Source organism: Paroedura picta, chromosome 2 (genome assembly GCF_049243985.1).
Source record: "Paroedura picta isolate Pp20150507F chromosome 2, Ppicta_v3.0, whole genome shotgun sequence".
Taxonomy (NCBI): domain Eukaryota; kingdom Metazoa; phylum Chordata; class Lepidosauria; order Squamata; family Gekkonidae; genus Paroedura; species Paroedura picta.
In genome coordinates this window covers 103,409,948-103,434,171 of record NC_135370.1, presented here as the reverse complement: position 1 = coordinate 103,434,171, position 24,224 = coordinate 103,409,948, and the positions used below count along the sequence as shown (strand labels likewise).

General features: G+C 43.9%; 1 protein-coding gene and 1 long non-coding RNA gene across 5 annotated transcripts in view; one reads left to right on the top strand and one right to left on the bottom strand.

The window, feature by feature from the left end:
- DCDC1 (doublecortin domain containing 1) overlaps nt 1-24,224 on the bottom strand; it is a 396,547-nt gene that overhangs the window by 150,146 nt on the left and 222,177 nt on the right. For all 4 annotated transcript variants that reach the window (XM_077321955.1, XM_077321952.1, XM_077321953.1 and 1 more), the window contains 2 exons: nt 20,731-20,889; nt 20,334-20,491 (listed from right to left, as the gene is read on the bottom strand). In XM_077321955.1, coding sequence (XP_077178070.1) covers nt 20,334-20,491; nt 20,731-20,889 — 317 coding nt within the window. The remainder of the gene's footprint in view (nt 1-20,333; nt 20,492-20,730; nt 20,890-24,224) is intronic.
- The window catches only part of LOC143830082 (uncharacterized), a 49,452-nt gene that overhangs the window by 19,028 nt on the left and 6,200 nt on the right, over nt 1-24,224 (top strand). The window contains exons 4-5 of the long non-coding RNA XR_013228341.1: nt 10,709-10,791; nt 19,370-19,453. This is a non-coding gene — a long non-coding RNA (uncharacterized LOC143830082). The remainder of the gene's footprint in view (nt 1-10,708; nt 10,792-19,369; nt 19,454-24,224) is intronic.

The window sequence follows — 24,224 nt, the reverse complement described above, 5'->3', positions numbered from 1 at the left end:
CCTTTCCTGTGGTTTGTTTTTCCTTCCTTCCTTCCTTCCTTCCTTCCTTCCTTCCTTCCTTCCTTCCTTCCTTCCTTCCTTCCTTCCTTCCTTCCTTCCTTCTTATTGATCTAGTAGATTGTAGTGGGGTAGAAATTTTGTTTTCTTGCTGGTCCTTTTTAAACATACTTTTCCTTTGTTTTGTTCTGAACTGTATTCAAAAGGCCTTAAAAGATACAACTGTTTGTTGGGTTCTTTTCTCTTGGCTCATTTTTACAATTAACTACTTTTCATTTTATTTTTAAACTAGCTTCAAAGCCCATTCCTAAGAACGGGCCTTGAAAGTGCCCCTGGCCCCTGGCCCGGCAGCTTAAGATGGCCTTGGGCGGCAGCTCGCAGCCAGATCAAGTGGGGGGGGGGTGGGGACTGGGCAGCTTGTTACGGAGCTCCTTAGCAGTCCTTAACGAGCAGTCAGAAGGCTGGGAGGCCCTCGTCAGCAGGCTCAGCCAAGAGGACCTCCACCATGACCCTTTGCCCAGGGCCTCTTCCCCTTACCTGCTGCTGGCTCCAGGCACTGAGGTGTCTGAGAGCAAAGAGGCTAGATTCGAGGGATGGAGGGCGGGAGCTGCATGGGCAGGGCCAATCAGGGCAAAGCTCACTGCACTCTGATTGGCCCTATTCCAACTTGGACAGCCGGACACGTCCCACCCCCTATAAATATATAGAGGAACAACAATGGATAAGGATGGTTAGTGCTTTCAAGGCATTTTCCAGGTTGAATTTAAAAAGTTGATCTTCTGACTTTCTTATGGTACTGGGTTGTCTATAGTTCTTTAAGAGCTTTTAAAAAGATTTTTTCTGTGTTATGTTTTGGGGGGAGTGGTTTTGGGAGTTTGGGAGTTCTGTTGGTTTTGAGAATATTAATGTTCTAAAGGAAATTTCTGGTTAGGTTTTAATAACTGCTGTGAGGATTTAGGCATTCTTTAAATATCAAATAAATATCAGTTTGGGATTAAGAGTCTTCAAAGAAATAATAGGTTTCAGTTATGTTTCCTAAATAGCAAGAAGCCAGTAGTGGCTTTTTACTAGAAGCATGAAATTTACTTTTAAATAATTATCAGGCTGACCTGTGCTTCCAAAGAACTGAAGCCGTTAAAGTAGGCCTTGTTTTCTAGAAACCTGAAGTCAGGCTTTCAGAAAGTATTACTTTTGGGGAAAATAGGCTTAACTTGTAGACTTGAAAAGTACAAATGGATTTTTAAAAATAAATATGAGGGACCGCCTTTTGCCCTATGCCCCCCGCAGGGATTTACGTTCTGCGGGGCTAACCTACTGGTCGTTCCCAGTCCCAAGGAGGCTCGCCTGGCCTCGGCCAGGGCCAGGGCCAGGGCCATATCGGTCCTGGCTCCAGCCTGGTGGAATGAGCTCCTGAAAGAGCAGAGGGACCTGCGGGAACTTTCAACATTCCGCAGAGCCTGCAAGACGGAGCTCTTCCGCCAGACTTTTGGTTGAGGCCGGGCAGCAATGATCTGCCCCCCCCCTCATGAAGTGGCGGTTGCATATGTCAGCAGCTCCCCTCCACTTCCCTTTTAGTGGGGGTAGAGATCAAGTTAGTTATTGAACCTCGCCGCCACTCTTGGCCGCTATAACTATGTTGTTAAGGGTTAATTGTGGGTTCATGCTTTTATGATATTGTTTTAATGGGATTGTTTTATGTAACCCGCCTCGAGCCTCCAGGGGGAGGCAGGATATAAACCAATCAATAATAACAACAACAACAACAACAACAATAATAATAATGCAGGTAGTTACAAAAATTAATCAGGTTATGGGCCAGAAAGTCAAAAGCAGGATTTAAAGGGGGAGAAAACACACACACACAATGAACGCAAGCCTAAGTGTAGTATTACCCCCCCTCCAAAAAAAAAGTTGTTTGAGTTGGAAGGAGGGGAAAGGCAATTGCAGACTAGTGCCAAGGACAACAGGTAGGCAGAAAAAGTCTAGAGAGCAGGTTTGTGAGTTAGATTCAAGAACAGAATAGTTAGCACTCAGACTGTGACCGTTTCGGAATTAGGAGACATAGCTCATTTTAGCATCACTTAGGACTTAGACTGAGTGATGCGAATTAGCACTCTGCTTTCTGTATTTGGTCTTTCCTCCCCTTGTTAATTTGCCACATGTTTTCTGCAGCAGGTCTGAAGGAGGAAGCCTCCCATAATGCTTTGCTCCCTTCCACATTCCGAAATGTTTTGGGGTTTTTTTTGCAAAATGGTGCTTACTTGCACCTTTCTTTTAATTGTGGCTTCTTAACTCTCTTCCCTGATGCGATCTGATAGCTGCCCTTAACAGCCCCAAAAGAGATTCTGTCAGACCCCACTTGAAAAAAATATATATGAGGAACCACCTCTCCATATACACCCCCTGAAGAGCTCTGTGATCAGCGAATCGGTTATTTATATGTTATGGATTGTTTCGTGTATTGTTTATACATTTTATGTAAACTGCCCTGAGCCTCCAGAGAGGGCGGTATATAAATATAATAAATAAATAAAATAAAGTTGGATTTCTGTGAATTCCTTTGCTGCAGGGAAAGTGAGGGGGCAATTCAGGTCTACACCCCAAAAGGCAAATTTATTTATTTATTTATTATATTTATATACCGCCCTCTCAGTGTGGAAATGGATAAAAAACTTGACCCTTTAAAAATGCAAATCTGAACAATATCTCTAGTATATAAACGGTCTCAGGGCAATATAGTTTTGGGTAGCAGTAGTTTATTTTTTGTAGTTCAGGGGCACAGAAACAGTGAAAGGGCGGGAATGGAGTATGATCTGCTGGAGAGGCTAACCTGGAGAATTGTGGCAGATGGATTGGGGGCAGCTACTTTCTAACACCTGTGGGAGGCCTGCACCACAGTACCCTTCCAGCATCCTGTCCTAGAGGACTGCAGACTGGGTTTTCAGATAGCTAGGTGGATAAGAACTGGTCAGAAAACCACAACCAAAGAATGAAGCACTACTGACAGAGGTGGCTGAGGTAGGACATGTTGCTCATCGTGCACCTTCCCCCACTTTGTGACTCAGCAGTCTGTAAAGGGGCTGCCTGGGCTGTCTTTTGGCCAGAACTTGCAGGATGAGAGTCTTCAAGCTCCTGAATTCACCCAAGGAATCCAGAGGCTACTGGGACAACTGCAGGAGCTGGATGCATTCTCCTCTACTTCCTCCAGAATCCAGGAAGACACTGAAGGCAGCACGAGGAAGAAATGAATGTGCACCCCAAGGTGCTGCACCAGATACTGCCCATCCGTACCTTAAAGAATGCTTCTTCAAGGCCCATTATGCATGGAGTGGAAGGTCTGCATTCGGGGTGGTCCGCATTCGGGCTAAAATCACCAATTATGCACGCTGTAGGCAGCAACAAGGCGCAGAGTCAACATATGCCACTGAAAAAGCCGCGTTAGCGAGATGCGGAAGAAAATGGAGCTTCCCAGGACCAGGGCGCAACCAGAAGCGGCTCCAGAGTAGCCGCGTGCATAATCGGATACTCTGGGTTTTGCCGCCGTTGTGTTCCGTCCCATGCGTAAGCGGTTTGTTTCGCTTCTTGCTCCTTTGCGTTCTCCATGCTGCCGTTTCAGCGGCTGTGCATAATAGGCCCAAGATAGTCCTCTGGCTCCCTTGAAAAACAGTCCTCTGGCTCCCTTACTCTCTTGGGAATAATTCCCAACAAGTAGACCCTAGTAGGATTCAGAAACCTGCGTAGGATTCTCTTTATAGAGTTAAATCCTGGCTTTATTTCATTCAATATAGTTGCATGTTCCAATTATGGTGATAATGATTTTGAAATTTGTCTACTCCAAAAGTAGTGATCTCTACTAATAGTTCTCATTCAGCAGACATTGGATTAACCTTTTAAACTCCCATAATTACAATTTATCTCTGTAAACATGGTGGTTGAAAAGTTACTTCATTAAAAAAACTGAGAACCGGCATTCCCAGGACCCTAGTAAGAATGTCAAATGTCATTTGTGCTGCTTCAGCCTTTCTATCCTAGGCACTAAGTCGGCTGCTAAATTTTTTTAATGGTTCTAAATAATTACAATTATTTTCAAGTTAGTAGGGCACTTGTTTTAAAGATAAACCTGCTAAATATTAGCTTCAAGATTCAAAAGCAGCATAAATGCATCAGGACTTTGCAACAACCTTCTATGCTAAATCATAGGCTCCACTTGAAACTCTCATGAATTTTAAAAGCTGCTTATAAGGCTGCTATTATCATAAAAAGTCCCAGTGTTTAAAAGATATATGTTAAAAATCTGTGGAAAGGCTGTGGGCTTGTACCCTGCAAATACTGATGGAATGAACAGTATTAATTCCAGGGTCAGTGATTAAGTTAAAACTGGCTGAAGGTCATCATTAGGTCATAGACTGTAGGAGGAGGAGCTGGAAGGGGGAATTATGTGCTTTAGAGAAAAAGCATGAACAAAAGTGACTGGGTTTGACCTGTTCAACCCACCTCTTCGTCTTTGTATGCTCATCACTTTTAGAACAACTTTACCTTCATTAGTACCATTCTTACCTCTGGGGCAGAAGGTCAACTACCAGAACCCACACAAGAATATAGGTGTAAGTTTCAATGCTGGCATTGCAGCCGTGCAAACCTATTAGAAAAAAGGGGGGGCAACCTGTGGATGATGCATTCCATTAGCTCCCCTCTAGCAAAGTCAAAAGTATGAGTTTCAATAGGAAACAAATCCATTATTTCATACACAGACACACAGAGAGAACATTTTGGCAGGGCTCCAAGGAAAAAGCTTGAGATCCTATATATATTCTGCTAATCAAAGAAAAGCTGCAATTATTCTTCTCATCCCCTTGTTCTGTTAACCATTGCCAAGATTAAGAGAATATTTGTGAAACAAAAGACCTGATGTTTGTTGTTTAAATATCTGTATATAAGAAGCTGTTTGGCTTTGTAAAACCTAGGCTTGAATGAAACATTACATTTTCTAGAAGAAATTATAGTTTGAAATTATAGATAAAACTAAAAAGGTTTTTAAATTGAGAGGTGCTTCCTTCCTATTGTGCAGAAACCAGACCCAGAAATTAGTACTAGTTTAGTAAGTGATACAAGAGCAGCAGTACTTGAGCTGGTCTGTGACAACTCCATGTGGGAGAAGAATAGGACTCCCCCCTTTCCTGTCACTACGTGCTCTGAGTCCATTTCTGGAGGTAAGGGGAATAGACTGTAAGTTTGCCAGGGATAGGATGTTGATCAGCTCTATATTCTTTGTTATCACTCAATGAATGAGGAAAGAATTTCCAGCTATTACAGCATCTTATACAAAGACTGGCTAGGCCCTTTGGAGAAGTGGAAGACAATATCCATTAGACCTTCTGTTGTCCTTTTTATATATATATATGCATATTTGACAAAATGGCTGGTTAGCTCATAAAGAATTATCTATTTGCCAAATAATGTTGAAAAGTATATGCTTTTTACAATGGAGTAACGTAGTAGGCATGACAAATATTTGAGTAGTTAGTTCATAGAATACAGAGGCACTGAATATATTGTAAAACATTGCCTTCATGGACTTTATTTTTGTGGTTTGTTTTGATGAGCACAACATTTTGTAAAGATATTTTTTGCTATATATAATCTATAACAGGGTTTTTCAACAAGGATTTCATGAAACCCTGGGCTTTCTTAACAGCCCTGGAAGGGTTTCCTGAATGGGTGGAAGTTAATTATTATTTATATATTTTTAAAATTTGTTTATCAGGTGATATGACTATATATGGTCATGTTGATTTACCCCCTCCCAAAATAGCCAATGATGGACCTGGATGGTGTGGGGAGGGGAGGGGCTACACAGCTACACTTTTCAACTGTATTCTGCATCATTACACCACTTATGGGGTTTCTCGAAGCCTAAAGAATGTTTCAGAGGCTTCTCAACAGTTAAAAAGGTTGAGAAAGGCTGATCTATAATAATACATACATAAGGATTGGTCCCGTATGTGAACATCCCCATGACTGATATGTTACCACCTGATAAAGCCAAATCAAGGCAGATATTATAAAGATTCAGTGCACATCAATAAGTTCATAGGTGATTTAACTGGTTAAGTTGTGGTATAATTAAATTCCTATAAGTGGTGGGACTTCTGATGACTTTTCTCCTTTCCCTAGCAGGCCCTTTAGCTCTTCTCCTTTTCTTGCTCCCTTCTCTACCTCTGTCTTTGATGGGGTGGATTCAATCAATTCTCACCCAACTCCCTTTCTTACTACCCTCCCTACTTAACATTGATTTTATTTATGCTGGGTTCATGATCTGCAACATAAGATCTTTAGGGGTCAGAGGGAACTCTTCATTCTTTTTACATTAATTGAAAAGCTGGTTAAATCCCTTCACTGTATTTCTTCTTCCTGGCAACTCCCAATGCCACTACCACTAGCTGTCTGTTCTCCTGCAGCCTAGGCATGGAGTACAGAAAGTGGATTGAGGACCTTCTTTCCCCTCTGTTAATACTAGAATGAAGTTGATGGGGAACTGATTCAGAACAGACAAAAGGAAATACTTCTGTGGCCATCCCTGTGCCTCTATGGATCCCAATGGTAGAATGGCACTTCAACTGGCTCATCCAGAGAAACAGATAAGTTGGCCAGAAGAAGTACCAGGACACTGCTGAGAGTGTGTGGCCCTCTCAGGTGAAACATGGCATTCAGTGTTGACAATGGAAAGTCAATGGAAAGGGGGGGGGAGGCAGAAGGCAGATTTCCAAGGCAAGAGGGGAGAGGCCAGCTGGGGAATGGAAAAAGTAGAATGCCTGGAAGCTACAGTGATGGGGAAGCTAGCTTTAGGCCAGGAGAAAACTGCACAGTAGGGAGCACAGAAACGCGTCTGTGGTGGAGACACTAGTCTCAGTGCAGAGGAAGAAGAGTTGGTTCTTATATGCCGCTTTTCTCTACCAAAGGAGACTCAAAGCAGCTTACAGTCGCCTTCTCATTCCTCTCCCCACAACAGACACCCTGTGAGGTGGGTGAGGCTGAGAGAGCCCTGATATCACTGCTCGGTCAGAACAGTTTTATCAGTGCCATGGCGAGCCCAAGGTAACCCAGCTGGTTGCATGTGGGGGAGCGCAGAATCGAACCTGGCTCTCCAGATTAGAAGTCCGCACTCCTAACCACTACACCAAACTGGCTCAGGAAGGCTCAATCCATGGGGAAGCAGACAAGGATTGGTGTGCAGGGGGTGGAGCAAGAGCAAGTCTGGGACATTAGCTGAGTCTCCCAGGAAGTATATGAAGGGAGCATCAGAGGACTGGAATTGAGCAAGTGGAGCTCATAAAGTAAGACGAACAAGGATCTGCAAGGGCTGGCCCAGGTTAAAGGGGCCAATACCCTTTTTTAGAAGGTCCAAATCAGGGTGGCAAAATTGTGATAGTGGCTTTTCCCCCTCCCCTCCCTTCCCCTTTTGGGCAGGATATATTTTTTTCCTTTTCTTCCCATCCTCCTTCTCCCTCTTTCTCCTCCTCCTCCTTCTCCCTATATCTCTCTGATCCCTCTTGCCCTTTTATATCCAATCCTTCTTATCCAATTCCCTTCTTCTTAGCTGGGTGTTCTGTTCCTCTAGGGGCGTTTCCTCCCTCTGCTTTCTGCTCTGCCTTGGAGACAGAGGCTTCAGAGCTTCCTGCAGCAGCAGCAGCACGTGCTAGCCTCATTAAGGCAGTGGGGGGGGGGAGGTGGAGACTGCTCTTCCCTCCTCTCCTACTGTCCCTCCTGGGCTTGCTGTGTTTCTGCTTCTTCCTGCATCTGTTTCTTCAGTTAAGTATACTTGTCTCCCACCCCTGCCCTTCTTTCTTGTCTGGCAGCCTTTTTTTATACCCACACATAAGCCGAGGGGGACTTTTTCAGCTTTAAAAATGGGTTGAAAAACTCGGCTTATAAGCGAGTATATACGGTACACCCCACACACACACACACACACACACACACACACACACTTTCTTAGGTGGGGGAGAGCATTCGCTGATCAACTGATGGTGACAGGCCCCCCCAACCACGCTATTTCAATGCCTTCCTAGCTGGGGAAGCATTTAAATAGAGCCAGTTGGGCTCCTGTCAGCAATGGCTGATGAGCGTGCTGGCCACAGGAGCCACCAGCACACCCATCAGCTGATGATTACAGGTGCCCTGCCTGCTCTATTTCAATGCCTTCTGAACTGGGGAGGCATTGAAATGGAGTGGGCAGAGTGCCTGACATAACAGCAGATGAGTGTACTTGCCACACAAGCCACCAGCGTGCCCATCAGCTGATTATGACAGGTGCCCTGCCCACTTCATTTAAATGCCTTCCCAACTGCAGAGGCATTTAAGTGGAGTGGATGGGGTGCTTGTCATCAACTGCTGAGCAACACGCTGGCTACAGTTAAAAGGAAGCAGCCAGCAAGCCAATAAACTAAGCCCTGAAACTTTCCAGATTCGTCCGAGTCCAAAAAGGTGAAGGGCTATTCATGCATTTCAGATGTGGCCAAATAATTTTCTTAATACTACTTTCACATTTTCTGTGTTGTGGTAGTAGAAAATATCATGAAATTGCAGTCAACTTGTGGCTACCTTGTAGAACTTTCAAAGCAATAGATGAGCAGAGGAGGTTTGCCATTGCCTGCCTCTATGTTGGTCTTTCTCAACTTTTTTAACTTTGAGAAATTCTTGAAATATTCCTCCAGCTTTGAGAAATCCCAGAAGTGGCATGATCATGCAGAATATGCTTAAGAAGCCTAGCTTAAGAAGCCCACCCATTTGAGAACCCCTTCCAGGGCTGTTAAGAAACCCCAGGATTTTATGAAACCATGGTTGAGAAAGCATAGTGACCCTGGACTTTCCTAGTGGTCTCCCATCCAAGTACTAACCAGGGCAAATCATGTTTACCTTCAGAGATCTGACAAGATTGGGCTAGCCTAGGCCTTCCAGATCTGGGTATATTTTCTGTACCATATGCCTGCCTTAGTAGGATTCTCCCTGTGTGGAAGTTTAGAAGAGTGCTTCTCAATCCAGTGCAGCCTGTGTACACAAAAAGTATGTAACAACAGAGGGGCAGAATCAGACATCATGAAACATCTGTTTGTCGTGAGCATAAACACAGTTTTTTCCCCATAACTGCAAGCTCCCTCCCTTTTTCACATGCACAGCACAATTGAAAATACCTAGTTAGGGAAGTCTTGTATCAAAGGCCAATAAGTCGGATGTGAGTGGCTCACGGTTAGCTATCTGATTACAAAGGTGATTAATTTGATATGTAGATGTTTCAGTTTCATAGTTTAATTCATATGTCATGGCCAAATCATTGTTTGGTTGTTATACACATACTATGAGCTCACTGGAGCCTTCCTTGATGTTTATTTATTTTAAAATGTTTTTATGCTACCTTTCTACTCAATCAAGATTCACAAGGTGGTGGGCATAAGAAACATTAAAGCATTTAAACAACTAAAAATACCATTAAATTTACAAAATTCCTTTAAAACACTTATGAATATATCCATTCTGTCTTCTGCTTTCTCATTTGTGGTTCTCCAAACCAGACTCACAAACCAGGTCCAAATCAGAATTTGAAATGGTTAGAAGTAGTTTTCAAAGTCTGGTTTATAGTTCTAATAATGATGGCATACAGCCTGGTTGCTTTGGTGGAAGGGGGATTCACGGAAAGATGAAGAGAACATATAAGCCCAAAGGCAAAGGTGGAAAGGGAGGGAAAGAATCACACATCTCACTTCTCTTTCTCTCACACACTGTTGCAAATCTACTGTTATAGATTTATCTTGGTCCAAAAGAAAAACTTTACCACAGAATAAATGCTTACCAAGAAAGAACATTTGCACTTATAAAAACCACCACATAATAACAGCGATCTGTGAGGACTTATGAAATGCATGCACAACACATTTTAAATGTAATGTTCCAAGGGAAAAGGTTTTTTTTTTTTTTTCTTTTCCACAGAACTGCAATACGATTCACTTTTTAAACTTGGGGGCATTTAAAAACATTAGGTGCCCAGGAACTGTAAGTGGGGAAAAAACAAAAGCCACATTGTGCACATTAATTTCTTCTCGTATATCTCTGGATCCCAACCGTAGCACAGAAACCAGATGATCCAAGTCCAAACCAATGAATGAAAACAACGCTATATTAATTACATGAGGTATGCTGTTATCTTTTAGTAATAGAAGTAGTGGTAGTTTAAAATGAATTAAAATTCTTAATGAATGAACTACCTCTATTGAAACCTGGGGGGGGGGGATCTGCAGCTGGATATGAAGGGAAAGCTTTTAATATTCTAACCCTACAAAAAAGTTATTCCTGACTAAACCCACTGAAATAAAACGAGTCAGAAAAAAGTATAATTATGGTAGTTCAGCAATAAATCAACTTAAGATACCCCAAAAGGTCTCATGTTGGAAGTGATTTGTACTTTATAATTAAATAAATACCAAATGAATCATTAAAAGAAATGTCAGCCCCATCATTGGCAGCTGCTTTCCCTGTTAAAAGGGGCGGGGGGAGTATAGGAGTAGGGCAGCTAGCAAACCCCACAGCGGTCTGCAAAGTCACTAGTGGGAAAACAACAAAGGCCTTTCCATGCAACTAACACAGATGTGCCCATAGCCATACTGTCAGAAACAGTTAAGATGACAGCTACTCACAGTTCATTATTTCCTTCTTACAGGTCACTGGGTGACAAGCCGGGTCACCATGCTTTGTTGGCTGCTACAGTTCTCCCCCAACAACCTCTATTCAATTTAAATAAAGGTAACTTAATTTAATATAATAATGCATACAACTGCATCCTTGCGCTGTGAGTAAAAAATGAAACACTGATTTTATACAACTTTTGCACCACAGTGAGTTAGGTAAATAATACTGTGCACAAGGGTGGGGGTGGGGGGTAAAAAATTATCTAGCTCAGACAGAGAGCTGACTAATTTTGTCAAGATGCAACCAAAGCATGTAATGAAAGCTAATTTGTTCCCAATTCAAAGCTTTAACCATTAGAACATTTATATGGCAGATAAATCATGAGGAAATACCATGAATTTTTTGTGGGAAAGATTCCCTTCATTATAATTTTCCCACGAAGAGTAGGTATGTTGTTATTGAAGCTGATGATACTTTACCAGAGAACAAATAAAAAACAGAATAGCCTATGTAGAGATATAATTCTAAACATCTCTGCACAAAACCAAAATGTTTTCCATTTTATTTCATTTTATATGACATCTACAGTTTAGAGTAAGGTTGCTTTTTCTTTTTTCTTTTTTTTACAAATATGTAAGTGGTAAATTTTATCCATGGTTTGAAGATGCTTAATCTAATAATCCAATATGAAAGACTTTTTTACATTGATTACTGAATTCAATGAAAAATAAACTTTTACGGAGGGAAATCTCCTAGAATAACGATCCCCAACCTGTGGGCCATGGACCACATGTGGTCCATCGACTAATTGGAGGTGGGCCACGAAGGATGCCTTCTCCCCCCCCTGGCCCTTTACTTCATCCCCCCCCCCAGCCCTTTACAACACACTTCGGGTGTCATTGTCTCCCATCACCCCCAGATGGGACACTCTCGTTGCAGAGAAACAAGCTCAGGGTTCCCATTGATTTGTCATTGTCATGAGTTAAAATTTCCATGAAAATAAAATGTTCCTTATGTTCATTGTTGTGGCGTGTCTGTATCTTATTTTGAAGGGATGTTTAAACATTACCATAGCAATCAGAGAGCGTTAGGGCAGAGGTTGAGAGTAGAGGAGTAAACTACCCCCCCCCCCACTGGGCCTCAGTAAAATTGTCAAGCGTTGAGTGGTCCCCGTGATAAAAAGGTTGGGGACCACTGTCTTAGAACACATTCTTGGCTCCTTAAGCTTCTTACTTAGGATAGTTTATTTATGAAAACAGATTATTTGAAGGAACTTATCCCATGAATTAATATAGTATCACCCAGGAAGGATTATGGGCTAAATTAGAGACATCCTTAGAAGATCACAGACTACTCATTCATATTCATATGTTGCTTGAAAACAATGTCTTGACTGTAAGATGTAGCCAACAAGGTTATCTATTTTTCCAGCACTTCAATGGTTCAAACTCTGTTGAACCCAGATTTTCACCTGCCAGAGTTACCAAACAGACTGCTACCCACTTCATGTGCCTCAGGGGAGGACGGTATATATAAATATAATAAATAAATAATAAATAAATTGAACATAGGTGACAGCCATTTTATTGTATTCCAGTTTAGAATCCTTTCAGCTCTAAATGCATCTTTAACCGCTCCTGTGGAGCGGATAAAATAAAGCAGTAAGGGCTAATGGGGAGGAGTTAGGGCTGGCCCTGTGCGTGATAAAAACTCGGAGGGGCGAATCAGGAGCAGCAAAGTGGCTCCTGATTCACCCCTCCAAGTGGCACTCAAGGGCCAAGTGGCCAATTGGGAGCCGTGCGCTACTTGGCCCGTCGTCAGTTGAGCACTCCGGCGAGTCGGCCATCTGCAGAGTCGGCTGTCCTCGCCTCTGCGCTCGCCTGGAGGTAAGTCTTTGCCCCCTGGGAAAGGAGCAGGCCCTGTTCCTTTCCCACCGCCTACCTTGGGACCTTGGCCAGGGATGGGGGGACCCGACTGGGGAGGGGGGGTCACGCCACAGGCTCGCACCCTGGGAAAAAAAGCAGGGCCACCACGTCAAAGACTTATAGGTTTTGGCTCAAGCTGTACCTTAACCCAGTGGTCCCCAACCTCCGGTCCGAGGACTGGTACCGGTCCGTGGATCAGTCGGTACCGGGCCGCGGCTCCTCCTCGTCCTCCTCCCCGGCTGCCACCTCAGGGGCTTCCCTGCCACTCTGCCACCGGCTCTCCGCCAGCCACTATGGCTGGGGCCCCCTCTCAATGTGGCACTGTACAGCTGCTGCTGGCAGCGCCCCTCAGCAGGTGGCAGGAAGACAGGGGCACCAGCAGGAAAGCAAGCGGAGCAGGGGCTCAGGTGGCGGCAATGTCTCTCGGCAAAAGACTACCCCTCCAGGCCTCAGTAAAATTGTTAAGCATTGACCGGTCCCCGGTGATAAAAAGGTTGGGGACCACTGCCTTAACCCATCTCCATTAACTCCCTTAATTCTTTTGGGTAGTTACTACTCAGATTGTGTAGATATGGCTGAGAATAAAATAATTCTTGACTTCTCACCCCTAGCAATACTGCCAATCCAGAAGCTTAAGAAATACTTAAACAATGAATCTGGGATAGACTTTTCAAGCTTGGGCACATCTCTATTCAGCCATAGGAAATCATAGTCAAAATTATGCAAACTATCTTTATGTTCCAGAATTCCTCAAGCACTGCAGAGCTTTCATCATAGCCTCTTATAATTGTTTGTCCTTAGTTCCCTTCACAGTTCCCAAGATCCTGTCAGCATCTACCATGAAATTATCTATAAATGGCCCAGGCCTTGAGGAAGCAATGGTCGGATGCTGGCACAGGATGAACTTCCAAATTCCAAACCAGACTCATTGCAAGTACCATGTCATATAGCCTAGTACTAATCATAAAAGGAACAAAGACAAGCCAGACTGGGGGACCTGATGCCTCCTGGTGACTCCTTGGCTAGTGGACAACTGGCAGACCTGCCTGGTTGCTGCCACTGATGAGATTGCCCCTAGACATCCTCTTCACCTATGCCTCAAACAGGCTCCTTGGTATACCAGGGAGCTTCAGGAGAGGAAGAAGAAAGTGAGGCAACTAGACTGAGTGTGGAGGAAGTCTCACAATGAAGTGGCAAGAACATCCTATTGCACACCTATGAAGGAGTAAGAGATGGTAGTGAACTCGGCTAAATGTGAGTTTTATGCTGCCTCTATCACATCTGCGAGCTCTTGCCTGGCCCAATTGTTAGGGTAGTTAGATTTCTTCCCACCCTCAAAGACGGGCATCAAAATCTTAGCCAATTGGCTGTGAGACATTAGCAAGCTTTTTCATGGATAAAGTCTTATCACTCTGTGTCCGGGCGAGAATGGAGAGTTAGGGAACAAAGGATACGAACGAGGTGAGGGAGAATGTATAGATACGCCCGGACTTCAAAGTTGGAATGAAGATGCTAAAAACAATGGACTGATATCGGCAAACATAGAACGGCCCCTTGCGGTGAGTGCCCAGACAGCCCGAGAAGGGGGCGTGGAGAAAGGGAGTTGTTGTCAAGTATACCTCCCCACTCACACGCCCCAAGGAAGGGCCCGCCCGAGAAGCCGCCGATGCTGGAACCTAGAAAGAAACACTTACCTGGGAGTAGAAGGAAGCTTCCGGACGCCGAGGATCAACTGGGACGGAAGGGCGGGGGCGGAAAGAAGGGTTATATAGTAGGGCGGGGTTCAAGGCGGGAAATATAAGGTGGGGTGCGCGCATTGGGGGGTTGGTTGGTGTGGAGGAGAAAGAAGGAGGTTGCGAGTGTACGGTGAAGAGAAAATAAAGAACGGTGGTCGGAAAATCCAGCCTACGTGGTGGTTCTTGGTTGGAAGAAGAGGGGACACCATGGCTGAGAAGGGCAAACCCCGCGACGGGGCAAGGAAGAGCCCCACACTCTGCCGGGAACTTTCTGCCATGACTGATTCAGAAAGGGAGCTGGAGGCCTGTTGGCTGCCACAGGAGATGATGCTTGATGGCTTCAGGCAGCTCTTATTAACTAAAGTGGTCAAGGTGCTGGGCTCAGTAAGGGAGACCACCTGCTCCCTTGATCTCTGCCCATCTTGGTTCCTCCATGGGGCGATCAGCAAATGAGGCTTTCTCAGGGATATTATCAATCTCTCCCTGTCAGTTGTTGAGTTCCATGTTGCTGTTGAAAGGCTCTGATGGGGGGGGGGAGTTGCTCTTGCTAAAGAAACCATCACTGAATTACACTTGTGCAGCAGGGGCCTGATCTGGGCTGCTTTGGCACCGGCGCCCATTAAAGTCAATGGCCCCATTGACTTTAATGGGAAGTCTGGCGTTCCCAACTTTCCCAGGGCCTGGGGGGCAGGGGTTCCAGTTACAGCCTCCAAACTTGCAGGGTAGCTCCAGGAGGCTCTTCCCTAACCCCCCCCCCCTCTGAATTTAACAATGATTGGACAACGGGGTCCACATTCCACCAGGTTGGGGCCAGGACTGAAAAGGCCCTGGCCCGGGTCAAGGCCAGGCGAACATCCCGTGGGCCCGGGACAACCAGTAAATTCATACCCGCAGAGTGGAGTGCCCTGCGGGCGGCATAAGCAACCAAGAGGTCCCTCAGGTAGACGGGACCCAGGCCGCGTATAGCCTTAAAGGTCAATACCAATACCTTGAATCTGATTTCAGAAACAGACTGGTAACCAGTGCAGATGACGAAGCACCGGCTGAATGAGGGCCCTCAAAGGTGTTCTAGTGAGGACCCTGGCAGCCGCATTTTGGGCCAGCTGTAACTTCCAAGTCAAAGACAAGGGAAGGCCCGCGTAGAGCGAGTTACAGAAGTCTAATCTGGAAGTGACCGTTGCATGGATCACTGTGGCCAGGTGTTCCGAGGACAGGTAGGGTGCTAGTAGCCGGGCTTGGAGGGAGAGGGAGGCATCAAATGTCACTCCCAAATTCCTGGCAACTGGTGCAGGTGTTAATTGCACCCCGTTCAGGCATGGGAGGCACGCTTCCTGGTCCTGCCCTCTTCTGCCCAGCCACAGGACCTCCATCTTGGAGGGGTTGAGTTTCAGGCGACTCTGCCTGAGCCATCCAACTACCGCTTCCAAACAGCTAGCAAATGTATCCAGGGTGGAGTCCGGCCGGCCGTCCATTAGGAAGTAGAGCTGGGTGTCATCCGCATATTGGTGGCAACCCAGCCCATAGCCCCGGACCAGCTGGGCTAGAGGGCGCATATAGATGTTAAAAAGTGTGCATATAAAAAGGCGCATATAGATGTTAAAAAGCCTTGTTGATAATCTCCAGTGCCAGCTGGACAGAGGCAGTTCAGCTATTCTCATAATGTTAGATCTGTCAGTTGAATTTGATATGGTGGACTACAAGCTCTTAGCCCATTGCCTTGCCAGAACCAGGATTCATGGAACAGCGCTTCAGTGGCTGCTCTCCTTCCTACAGATTCGGACACAGAGGGTTGCAGTGGGGGAAGAGCTGTCATGCCCCTTTCAACTCCCATGTGGTGTTCCTCAGGGTGTGGTCCTCTCCCCCACACTTTTTATCATCTTTATGCACCATCTGGCCCAGCTGGTCTGAAGTTTCGTGATGGGTACACCGATCAGTACACCGATGACACCCAGCTCTATCTCCTCATGGACACCACCTGGACCCCCCCCCCGGATATATTTGCCAGATGTTTGGAGCTAAGGAGCCTGAAGGAGCTTTTGCAGTTCCACAGCCTGTAAAAAGGAGCTCTTTGGCCAGGTTCTTGGTTGAGGCCAAGGTGTGGAAGATCAAAAGGCCCCTTCTCAAGTTAGACAATTGTTGGCACCCTGGAAAACTATGTCCTGAGGTGTTGAGAGAGTGGAGGAAGACTGGGGGGGGAGGGTGGATATAGAATGAATTCTTGATTTTTTTTCATTGCTAGAGCTTATCTACGTTTAATGTTAATATTTTCAATGTTTTAATTGATGTGGGGTTTTATTTTGTAACCTGCCCCGAGACGTTTTACGAGAGCGGTGGGGAAAGAAAGAAAGAAAGAAAGAAAGAAAGAAAGAAAGAAAGAAAGAAAGAAAGAAAGAAAGAAAGAAAGAAAGAAAGAAAGAAAGAAAGAAAGAAAGAAAGAAAGAAAGAAAGAAAGAAAGAAAGAAAGAAAGAAGGTAGGCATTTTACATGTTCAGGGGATTCTTGAGGTAAATAGAAAAATACCTGAAAGCAAAAGAGTATCAGGAGAAAGTACCCTGGCTGCATCCTTTGAAAACTTCAGTAAGAGCATACTTCTTTCAGGTTTACGCCCTTTGGATGTGACATCTTTCCTTACCTTGACATCTTTGAGGGAAAAAAATAATGGAAATAAAGGGCACATGACAAATCTAAGTGCCAAAGCACGTCCTGTGCTTTATGCAGGCTTTTAAAAATGTTTTGTTTTAACTTTGGTACCACAGTCCCAGAAGGAAAAAAACTGCCATTATGGCTTGCCAACTGGTTTCTGCCAGAATTTATACCTTTATAACTTTGTCATTGAAAAGTAACTACAGGTTCTCTCTTGCTTCATAGTTATTCTGTTCCTTCAAAACAGATAAAGAATATCACTGCAAGATAATATCTTTTGAATTAAGGGAAAAACAGATAAGAGACACTATAGTCTTACTCTCTATGAATTCCAACATGTAACTGTATGCACAATGTTCTACTGTCATTTAATTATTCTTTGCTAAGTAATTTAAGAAAACACAGCAACCATAAAACTAGTTAATGGAACTAGCCCAGCTCAACTTATTTGTCAATGAAAGCAATGAAAGTAAACAATAAACATTTGCTAGGCAGTGGGAAAGGGTCCCAGCATATAGAGCAGTGGTCCCCAACTTTTTTATCAACGGGGACCGGTTGACGCTTGACAATTTTACTGAGGCCCGGGGGGGGTAGTCTTTTGCCGAGGGACATCACCGCCGCCTGAGCCCCTGCTCCAATTGCTTTCCTGCTGGCACCCCTGACTTCCCACCATCCGCTGGGGGGTGCTGCCAGCAGCAGCTGTGCAGTGCTACACCGAGGGGGAGCTCCAGCCATGGTGGCCGCTGGAGAGCACCAAAGGTGAGCCAGCGGCAGAGTGGCAGGGCAGCCCCCGAGGCAGCAGCCGGGGAGGAGGACTAGCAGGAGCCGTGGACCGGTACTGACTGATCTGCAGACTGGTACCGGTCCACGGACCGGGGGTGGGGGACAGCTGATATAGAGGATACAGACACCAGCTTAGTTCTTTTTTGGTGTAAGTTTTAGCCACAGCTTTATTGTCATGCAAATAAGCTTTTGTGCAAAATCAGCAGATCCACATCTGTCCCTCCCCTTCCTGTAGCTGGCAGACCATAGAAGTTCAGGGGGAACTCACCAGCAGGCCTGCTCATGGGATCTGAGCGATGCACAGGTCAAGATCCTCCTACCCATAAGGCCTGCTGGTTCCTGGGAAGGTGAAGCATAGAGGAATCCCTATGGGAATCAGCCTTCATTGGAACTTCCCCCAGCCACCCTGCAATGCTGGGCAGCTGTCTCCCCCACTCAAAGACATCACTGCCTGGTACATGCACAACCTCATATGTAGACCTCCACATCTGGCAGAGCTTGGCATGCAGGCATGGCCCCATCTAGGGTTTTACAGGGAGGCTTTGATTCGGACCGTTTCGGATCCGAATCGGGCCAATTCGGACTGTTTCGGATCCGAATTGGGCCAATTCGGATCATTTTGGATCCGAATCGGCCAATTAGAAAGCCTCCCGAATCGTATCAGACAGCTCCGAAATGATTTGGGGCCAATGCAAGTCAATGGAGCCATTGACTTGCATTGGAAATCCTTCCCCCGCCTTCCCCGAGGGCTGGGGGGGAGGGATGTAAGTTGCACCCCTGAAAATTCTTGGGGTACTCAGGGATCGTCTTCCCTGACTCCCCTGCAAGTTTCAAGAAGATTGGACCAAGGGGTCCAATCCTGGGGGCTCCCAAAGAGGGTGCCCGCACCGCTCCATTGGATAGAATGGAGTGTCAGGTTCTTTAGTTTGAACATGTTTCCCCATAGACTTCTATGGGGAATGTTCTTTGGGAGCCCCCAGGATGGGATCCCCTGGTGCAATCTTCTTGAAACATGCAGGGGACTCATGGAAGACCCTCCCTGAGCTCCCCTGCAAGTTCCAAGAAGATTGGACCAAGAGATCCCATCCTAGGGGCTCCCCAATGCGTGGGAAAAATTATTTCAGAACAAGGAAATTGCCAATTTACCTGCTGAAATCATTTTTCATTTTTTCCCACGCTTTTGGGAGCCCCTAGGCTGGGATCCCTTGGTCCAATCTTCTGTGAGTGCATAACTAACATGATGGTATCATCTGTTATATTGGATGAGGTTATCAGATGGTTTTGTTGTTGGGATTCCTTGTGTGTATGTAAATAAAAATATTTTAAAATATACATTATATAAATATTATATAACTTTAAATACATTACATTGATAAAGCACCTTCCTTCATCAACAGCTAGAATTGTATAGCATTGGTGAGATCTGCTGATTTAGTAAGTCTATATAATAATACAGTCACTCAGGGATAGCAAAGATGTAAGTTAAAGGAGGGCCCCCCAAAATAAACATTCTCTCACCTTTCCATAGGGTTTCAATTGCTGGTTTAATGGAGGAGTTGTATGTGTATTTTATTCTTATTTTATCATTTTTATTCCAATTTACAGGTTTTATTGAAAACCCCTACTTTGTTAGATGTCCCAAGGCTTTATGAGGGATGGGATGCAAATTAAATAAATAAATAATAACAGGTGTGTAAACAATGGATCTTCTCATCTCTTAGGATTTTGAGTAATTACTTTTGATTGATTTATGGTTTGTAAGCTATTCTATGTCCTATGTTTCAGGATAAAATGACATGCAAATATGCTAAATATAAATAGTATCAAATATGACATTTTTCTTAAAAAGAATATACTGAAAAGAAAAGGCTGTTATGAAATTTCTTCTAGAATGTTTCTTGGAAGCAACACATGATACTGGCTTTTTCCACATAAAATGGCTGTTCCTTTCTCTTAATTGCAAAAGAGCGTTCCACAAAGGCAGTAAGGACATATGTATAAAGCAACATATACACATCCAGAATGTCATGTGAACATTTAATACTCCCCATGAGTCCTGGAGTATGTTTAAAACTATAAGAAGCATTTAATTAACCAGACATAAAAGAGGTTTTCCCTGCAGTCTCTCAGTTCAGAAAAAAAGTGATTTGTACTTTTTAAAATCAGCTTTAATCTTCAACTTACTGTTTTAAAACATGTATAATCCTTTTTTAACTCGGAATTGTTCAGATTTATCAATGATTTAATAAATGTATCTTTAGCAGAACAGACCTCAGAGTAATAAATGATAATCCTAATGTCATAAAGGTTACAGTAATTTTATGACTCATCCATATTAACACTAAATATCCCAATAATCCTCAGAAAAAAGTGTGCAATATTTTTTTAAATTAAGCATTGTATAAATGTCACTCGTTTTCATTAGTTTTGGTTAAAACTCCATGTCTGCTTGCCAGCCAGGGGGCTTATGAGATATTTCAATAATATCCAGGAAATCAATCTTACATGAAACTGAAGGAAAACATCTAATGTCATTGAACAATAAATATCAGTTCTGTCAGTGGCTTACCTTTGAGCAGAGGCCTTGGGATGTTTCTCTTCCAGCTTCCTCACCAGAGCCACTGTCAGCTGCCTATTCTCCCCTAAGGGGCCTACAGGCTTTAAATGGGCGTCCAAAGGTCCTGAAAGTTGTTTCTCATTACAGTTGCTGGCATTTTTTTGTAGAACCTAGAAAATCAAGAATGAGAGTGTATTTAATATATTGTTCATTATAGTAACATTTATTTGAAAAAGGGGACTTTCAGTAATGCTAATGTCATATTGTCTTAAAGGGAAAATACATGTGTAATTGATATCCAGTTTAATGCTGTTGGTTCAAACAAATGTTTTCAAACTGTGTAGGATTAACAGCATCTCCTTTCAAAATATTTCCTCATGGGGAGGGGGGGAAACAACCTGGCTCTGACCTGCCTCTGGCTAAGTACAGTGACCTCTTCGGCTGAATTTCTGTCTGCCTCTAGATGAACTGCAGACTGGGCCCCATGGTGTGTATGGTGTTCCATCTGGGTCACCTCCTCTTTTACATTTAGTTCCTCTAGGTAGGTCAATACAAACTCGGGATAAGCCTGTAGGAAAAGACAAAGGCAGACTAGTAATGCTAGGCTGTAAGCAATAAGGGAAAAAAATCTGTGCTGTGGGAACTATGGGACAAAAAGTTGATACTAGGCAATGTCACAAGAAATCATGTTACATATACCAAACTTTTTATTTCCTACCTTTACTCTCTGAAACAAATGCAAAATAAAAATCAAATGCTCTACAACAGATACACAGTAAATATGTAAAGCATTAATTGTAAGTGTTTCAATTGCTAAAACACTTTTTAAAAAAGCCTTTGTTGTTTTAGGCAACATTCCATACTCCATAACTGAACTGCTCAACCGCTATAGTTATATGGTCTAAACCCCAAACTGAACAAAATTCTGGGAACTATTTAGGGGAGGCAGCTCTCCTGAACCTTGGTTTAGGTGGCACAAATCAGGCCAGTTTCATGGAAAAAATTGGTTTATACACCATTTCATGCACATCTCTAATCCCAGGCACAGATAACTAACCAGATGACTTGTCACTGCAGCTCTTAAAGTATAGATTCAGGGCAAGGGGCGGGGAGAAGCCATGCAGAATGTAGCAGCCATTTGAATTTCCCAGTGTATCACATGTGCATGCATGTTCACATACACTCACACAGTTTTATATATAAGAGACTGTTTTTTGACATAAAGGTAAAGGTAAAGGTATCCCCTGTGCAAGCACCGAGTCATGTCTGACCCTTGGGGTGACGCCCTCTAGCATTTTCATGGCAGACTCAATATATGCAAAACACATATGTCCAAAATAATCAACATTTAAAAGATTTTAAACAGGAAAAAATGTGGAGAAGAAGAAGAGTTTTCTTATATGCCACTTTTCTCTACCCGAAGGAGGCTCAAAGTGGCTTACAGTCGCCTTCCCATTCCTCTCCCCACAACAGACACCTTGTGAGGTGGGTGAGGCTGAGAGAGCCCTGATATCACTGCTCGGTCAGAACAGTTTTATCAGTGCCATGGCAAGCCCAAGGTCACTCAGCTGGTTGCATGTGGGGGAGTGCAGAATTGAACCCAGCATGCCAGATTAGAAGTCCGCACTCCTAACCACTACACCAAACTGGCTTGAGAAATAGTCTCAAAATCAGCTAGGTTGGTTGTTTTCTCATCAGATGGCAACCCTATGCCAGACGGAACTGGAATTCCATGGATGCTCCAAAGAATGCATTTGAAGCTCAGGCCTTCTCTCCAAGATTGGCCCCCAGTAACACTCATGGAGATAGAATCTCATATCAACCTTCTAAAAAGAGGCATCATCAGTAAACTTTGTGCTAGACACCTCTTAAACAAATTACAAGACTGGCTGGAACAGGAAGATTTTATTTATGTGTTTGTTTGTTTGTTCCTTCAGTGTCTGTCCCGCCACTCATGGCAAGCCTTCTCGTAGTCGGGCACATAGTTAAAACCCAACATAAAAACACGATATTCCATTAAAACCCCCTTACATTACAACAAACATGATAATAAAAAAGAAAATCTCACCCTTCTCTTAATTATGGATGAATAGGCAGGGTTCCAGAGAGGAGGAGCTACCAGATCACTGTATTACACTGCAAAATCTGGTGGAGAAGTATGGTAACAAGGGCATAACCTTCCTATATGCAGCCTTTATCAATCAGAAGGTGGCATTCAACTCTATCTCCCGTATCAAACTATGGGAGAAACAAGAATCCTTAAATATTGATCAGTGCTTGCAGTTTCTGATTCTAGGTCTTCATGAAAAAAACGAATTGAAAGTTAGATGCAATATACAAGGCCATATTTCAGAAGAAATAAGGACACAAAAGGGGTGAGACAAGGGTGCCTGCTGGCCTCCCAGTTGTTGATCTATTATATAAACAAGTGATCTGAACAAAACCAAAAACCATCCATCAAAGCTAGCTGATCATAAACTTTCTGTCCTCCTCTATGATGATGAAATAATATTATTAAGAACATCAACAGGTATAAGAAGGGCCCTGAAATGTTTAGCCCAGTATTGTAATAATGTGCAACTAATGAGAAACCATCATAAGACCAAAATAATGGCCTTTGGAAAACAACCAAAACCCAGAACTTGGAAGCTTAATTGCCACAGGCTTGAATAGGTCCAAAAATTCAAGTTCCCGGGGATAATTTTCTAAGATTTGTGTGCCTGGATGGCCCACTATGCCTACGCTGCAGAACAAAGAAGAAATGAAGCTTACAGCAATATTAAGTTCCTGTGTACTAGAGGAGGCCACTGTCTTCCAGCAGCACTGAAGCTACTTGAAGTCAAATCTATAGCACAACGGCTATATGGAATTAATCTTGAACCTCCCACAAGCTGCCTTATTCCACTGGAGTGATTCCAGTTGAAGTTCTTGACAGCTGTTCTACAAACACCAAGATGTCCTTAGAATGCCATGATGTGACTTGAAACTGGCACATTAAGAATTGAGGCAAGAGTTAGAGTGATTCCTCAGAGACGGAATGACGGAATGCGCAGAAATTCTCCATCGCATAATTCTACATCTCCACATAAAAACTGGGCTCCTCAGGTGCAGATCCAATGAAAATGCTGCCATCAGGGGCCATCGCACCATTTTGGCAGTTGGAAAAAACCATGAAGTGTCTCCCGTGCTGGGGTGGCAATTGGCGTCAATCCAATGTGTTTGGTGTACATTTTAATTTGCTTTCCTCTTCTCTTCCCACCATTGCCTTGGAAGACCGGCTCACCCATCTTCTCCAGCTTTATGCCATTTTTTTTCATCTTGTGCTAGGACGAACTGTCGCTAACCAAGCTGCTAACCAGAAGGTTTTAAAACAGATTTCCTCCCCCTCTCACTTCTCTGTGATGGGGTTGAGTCTTTTAAAAAATGCACAACAAACCCAAAATTTCTTCCCTTCCTGATTTCTGAGCTTGAAACAAAGGATTATTCCTGTGCTTTGGAAATCCTTTTAGTTATGTAGATTAGTGGGATTGGATTTAGGGTTGGGCGCTTCATCGTCCGAAGTGGCCGTTCCCAACGCAGCATTCACCTTTTTTACCGCTGCATCACACTGCCTGCTCATGTTTAGCTTACAATCCACAAGTAGCCCAAGGTCTCGTTCACACACAGTGTTACCTAGAAGCATATCCCCCATCCAGTAGGCACGCTTTTCATTTTTCTGACCTAGATGCAGAACTTTACACTTATCTTTATTAAATTGCATCTTGTTCTCATTTGCCCATTTTTCCATTGTGTTCAGATCTCGTTGAACTTCTGGAGTATTTGCCAGTCCTCCCAATTTGGTGTCATCTGCAAACTTGAGGAGTAGTCCCTCCACCCCCTCATCTAGATCATTAATAAATATGT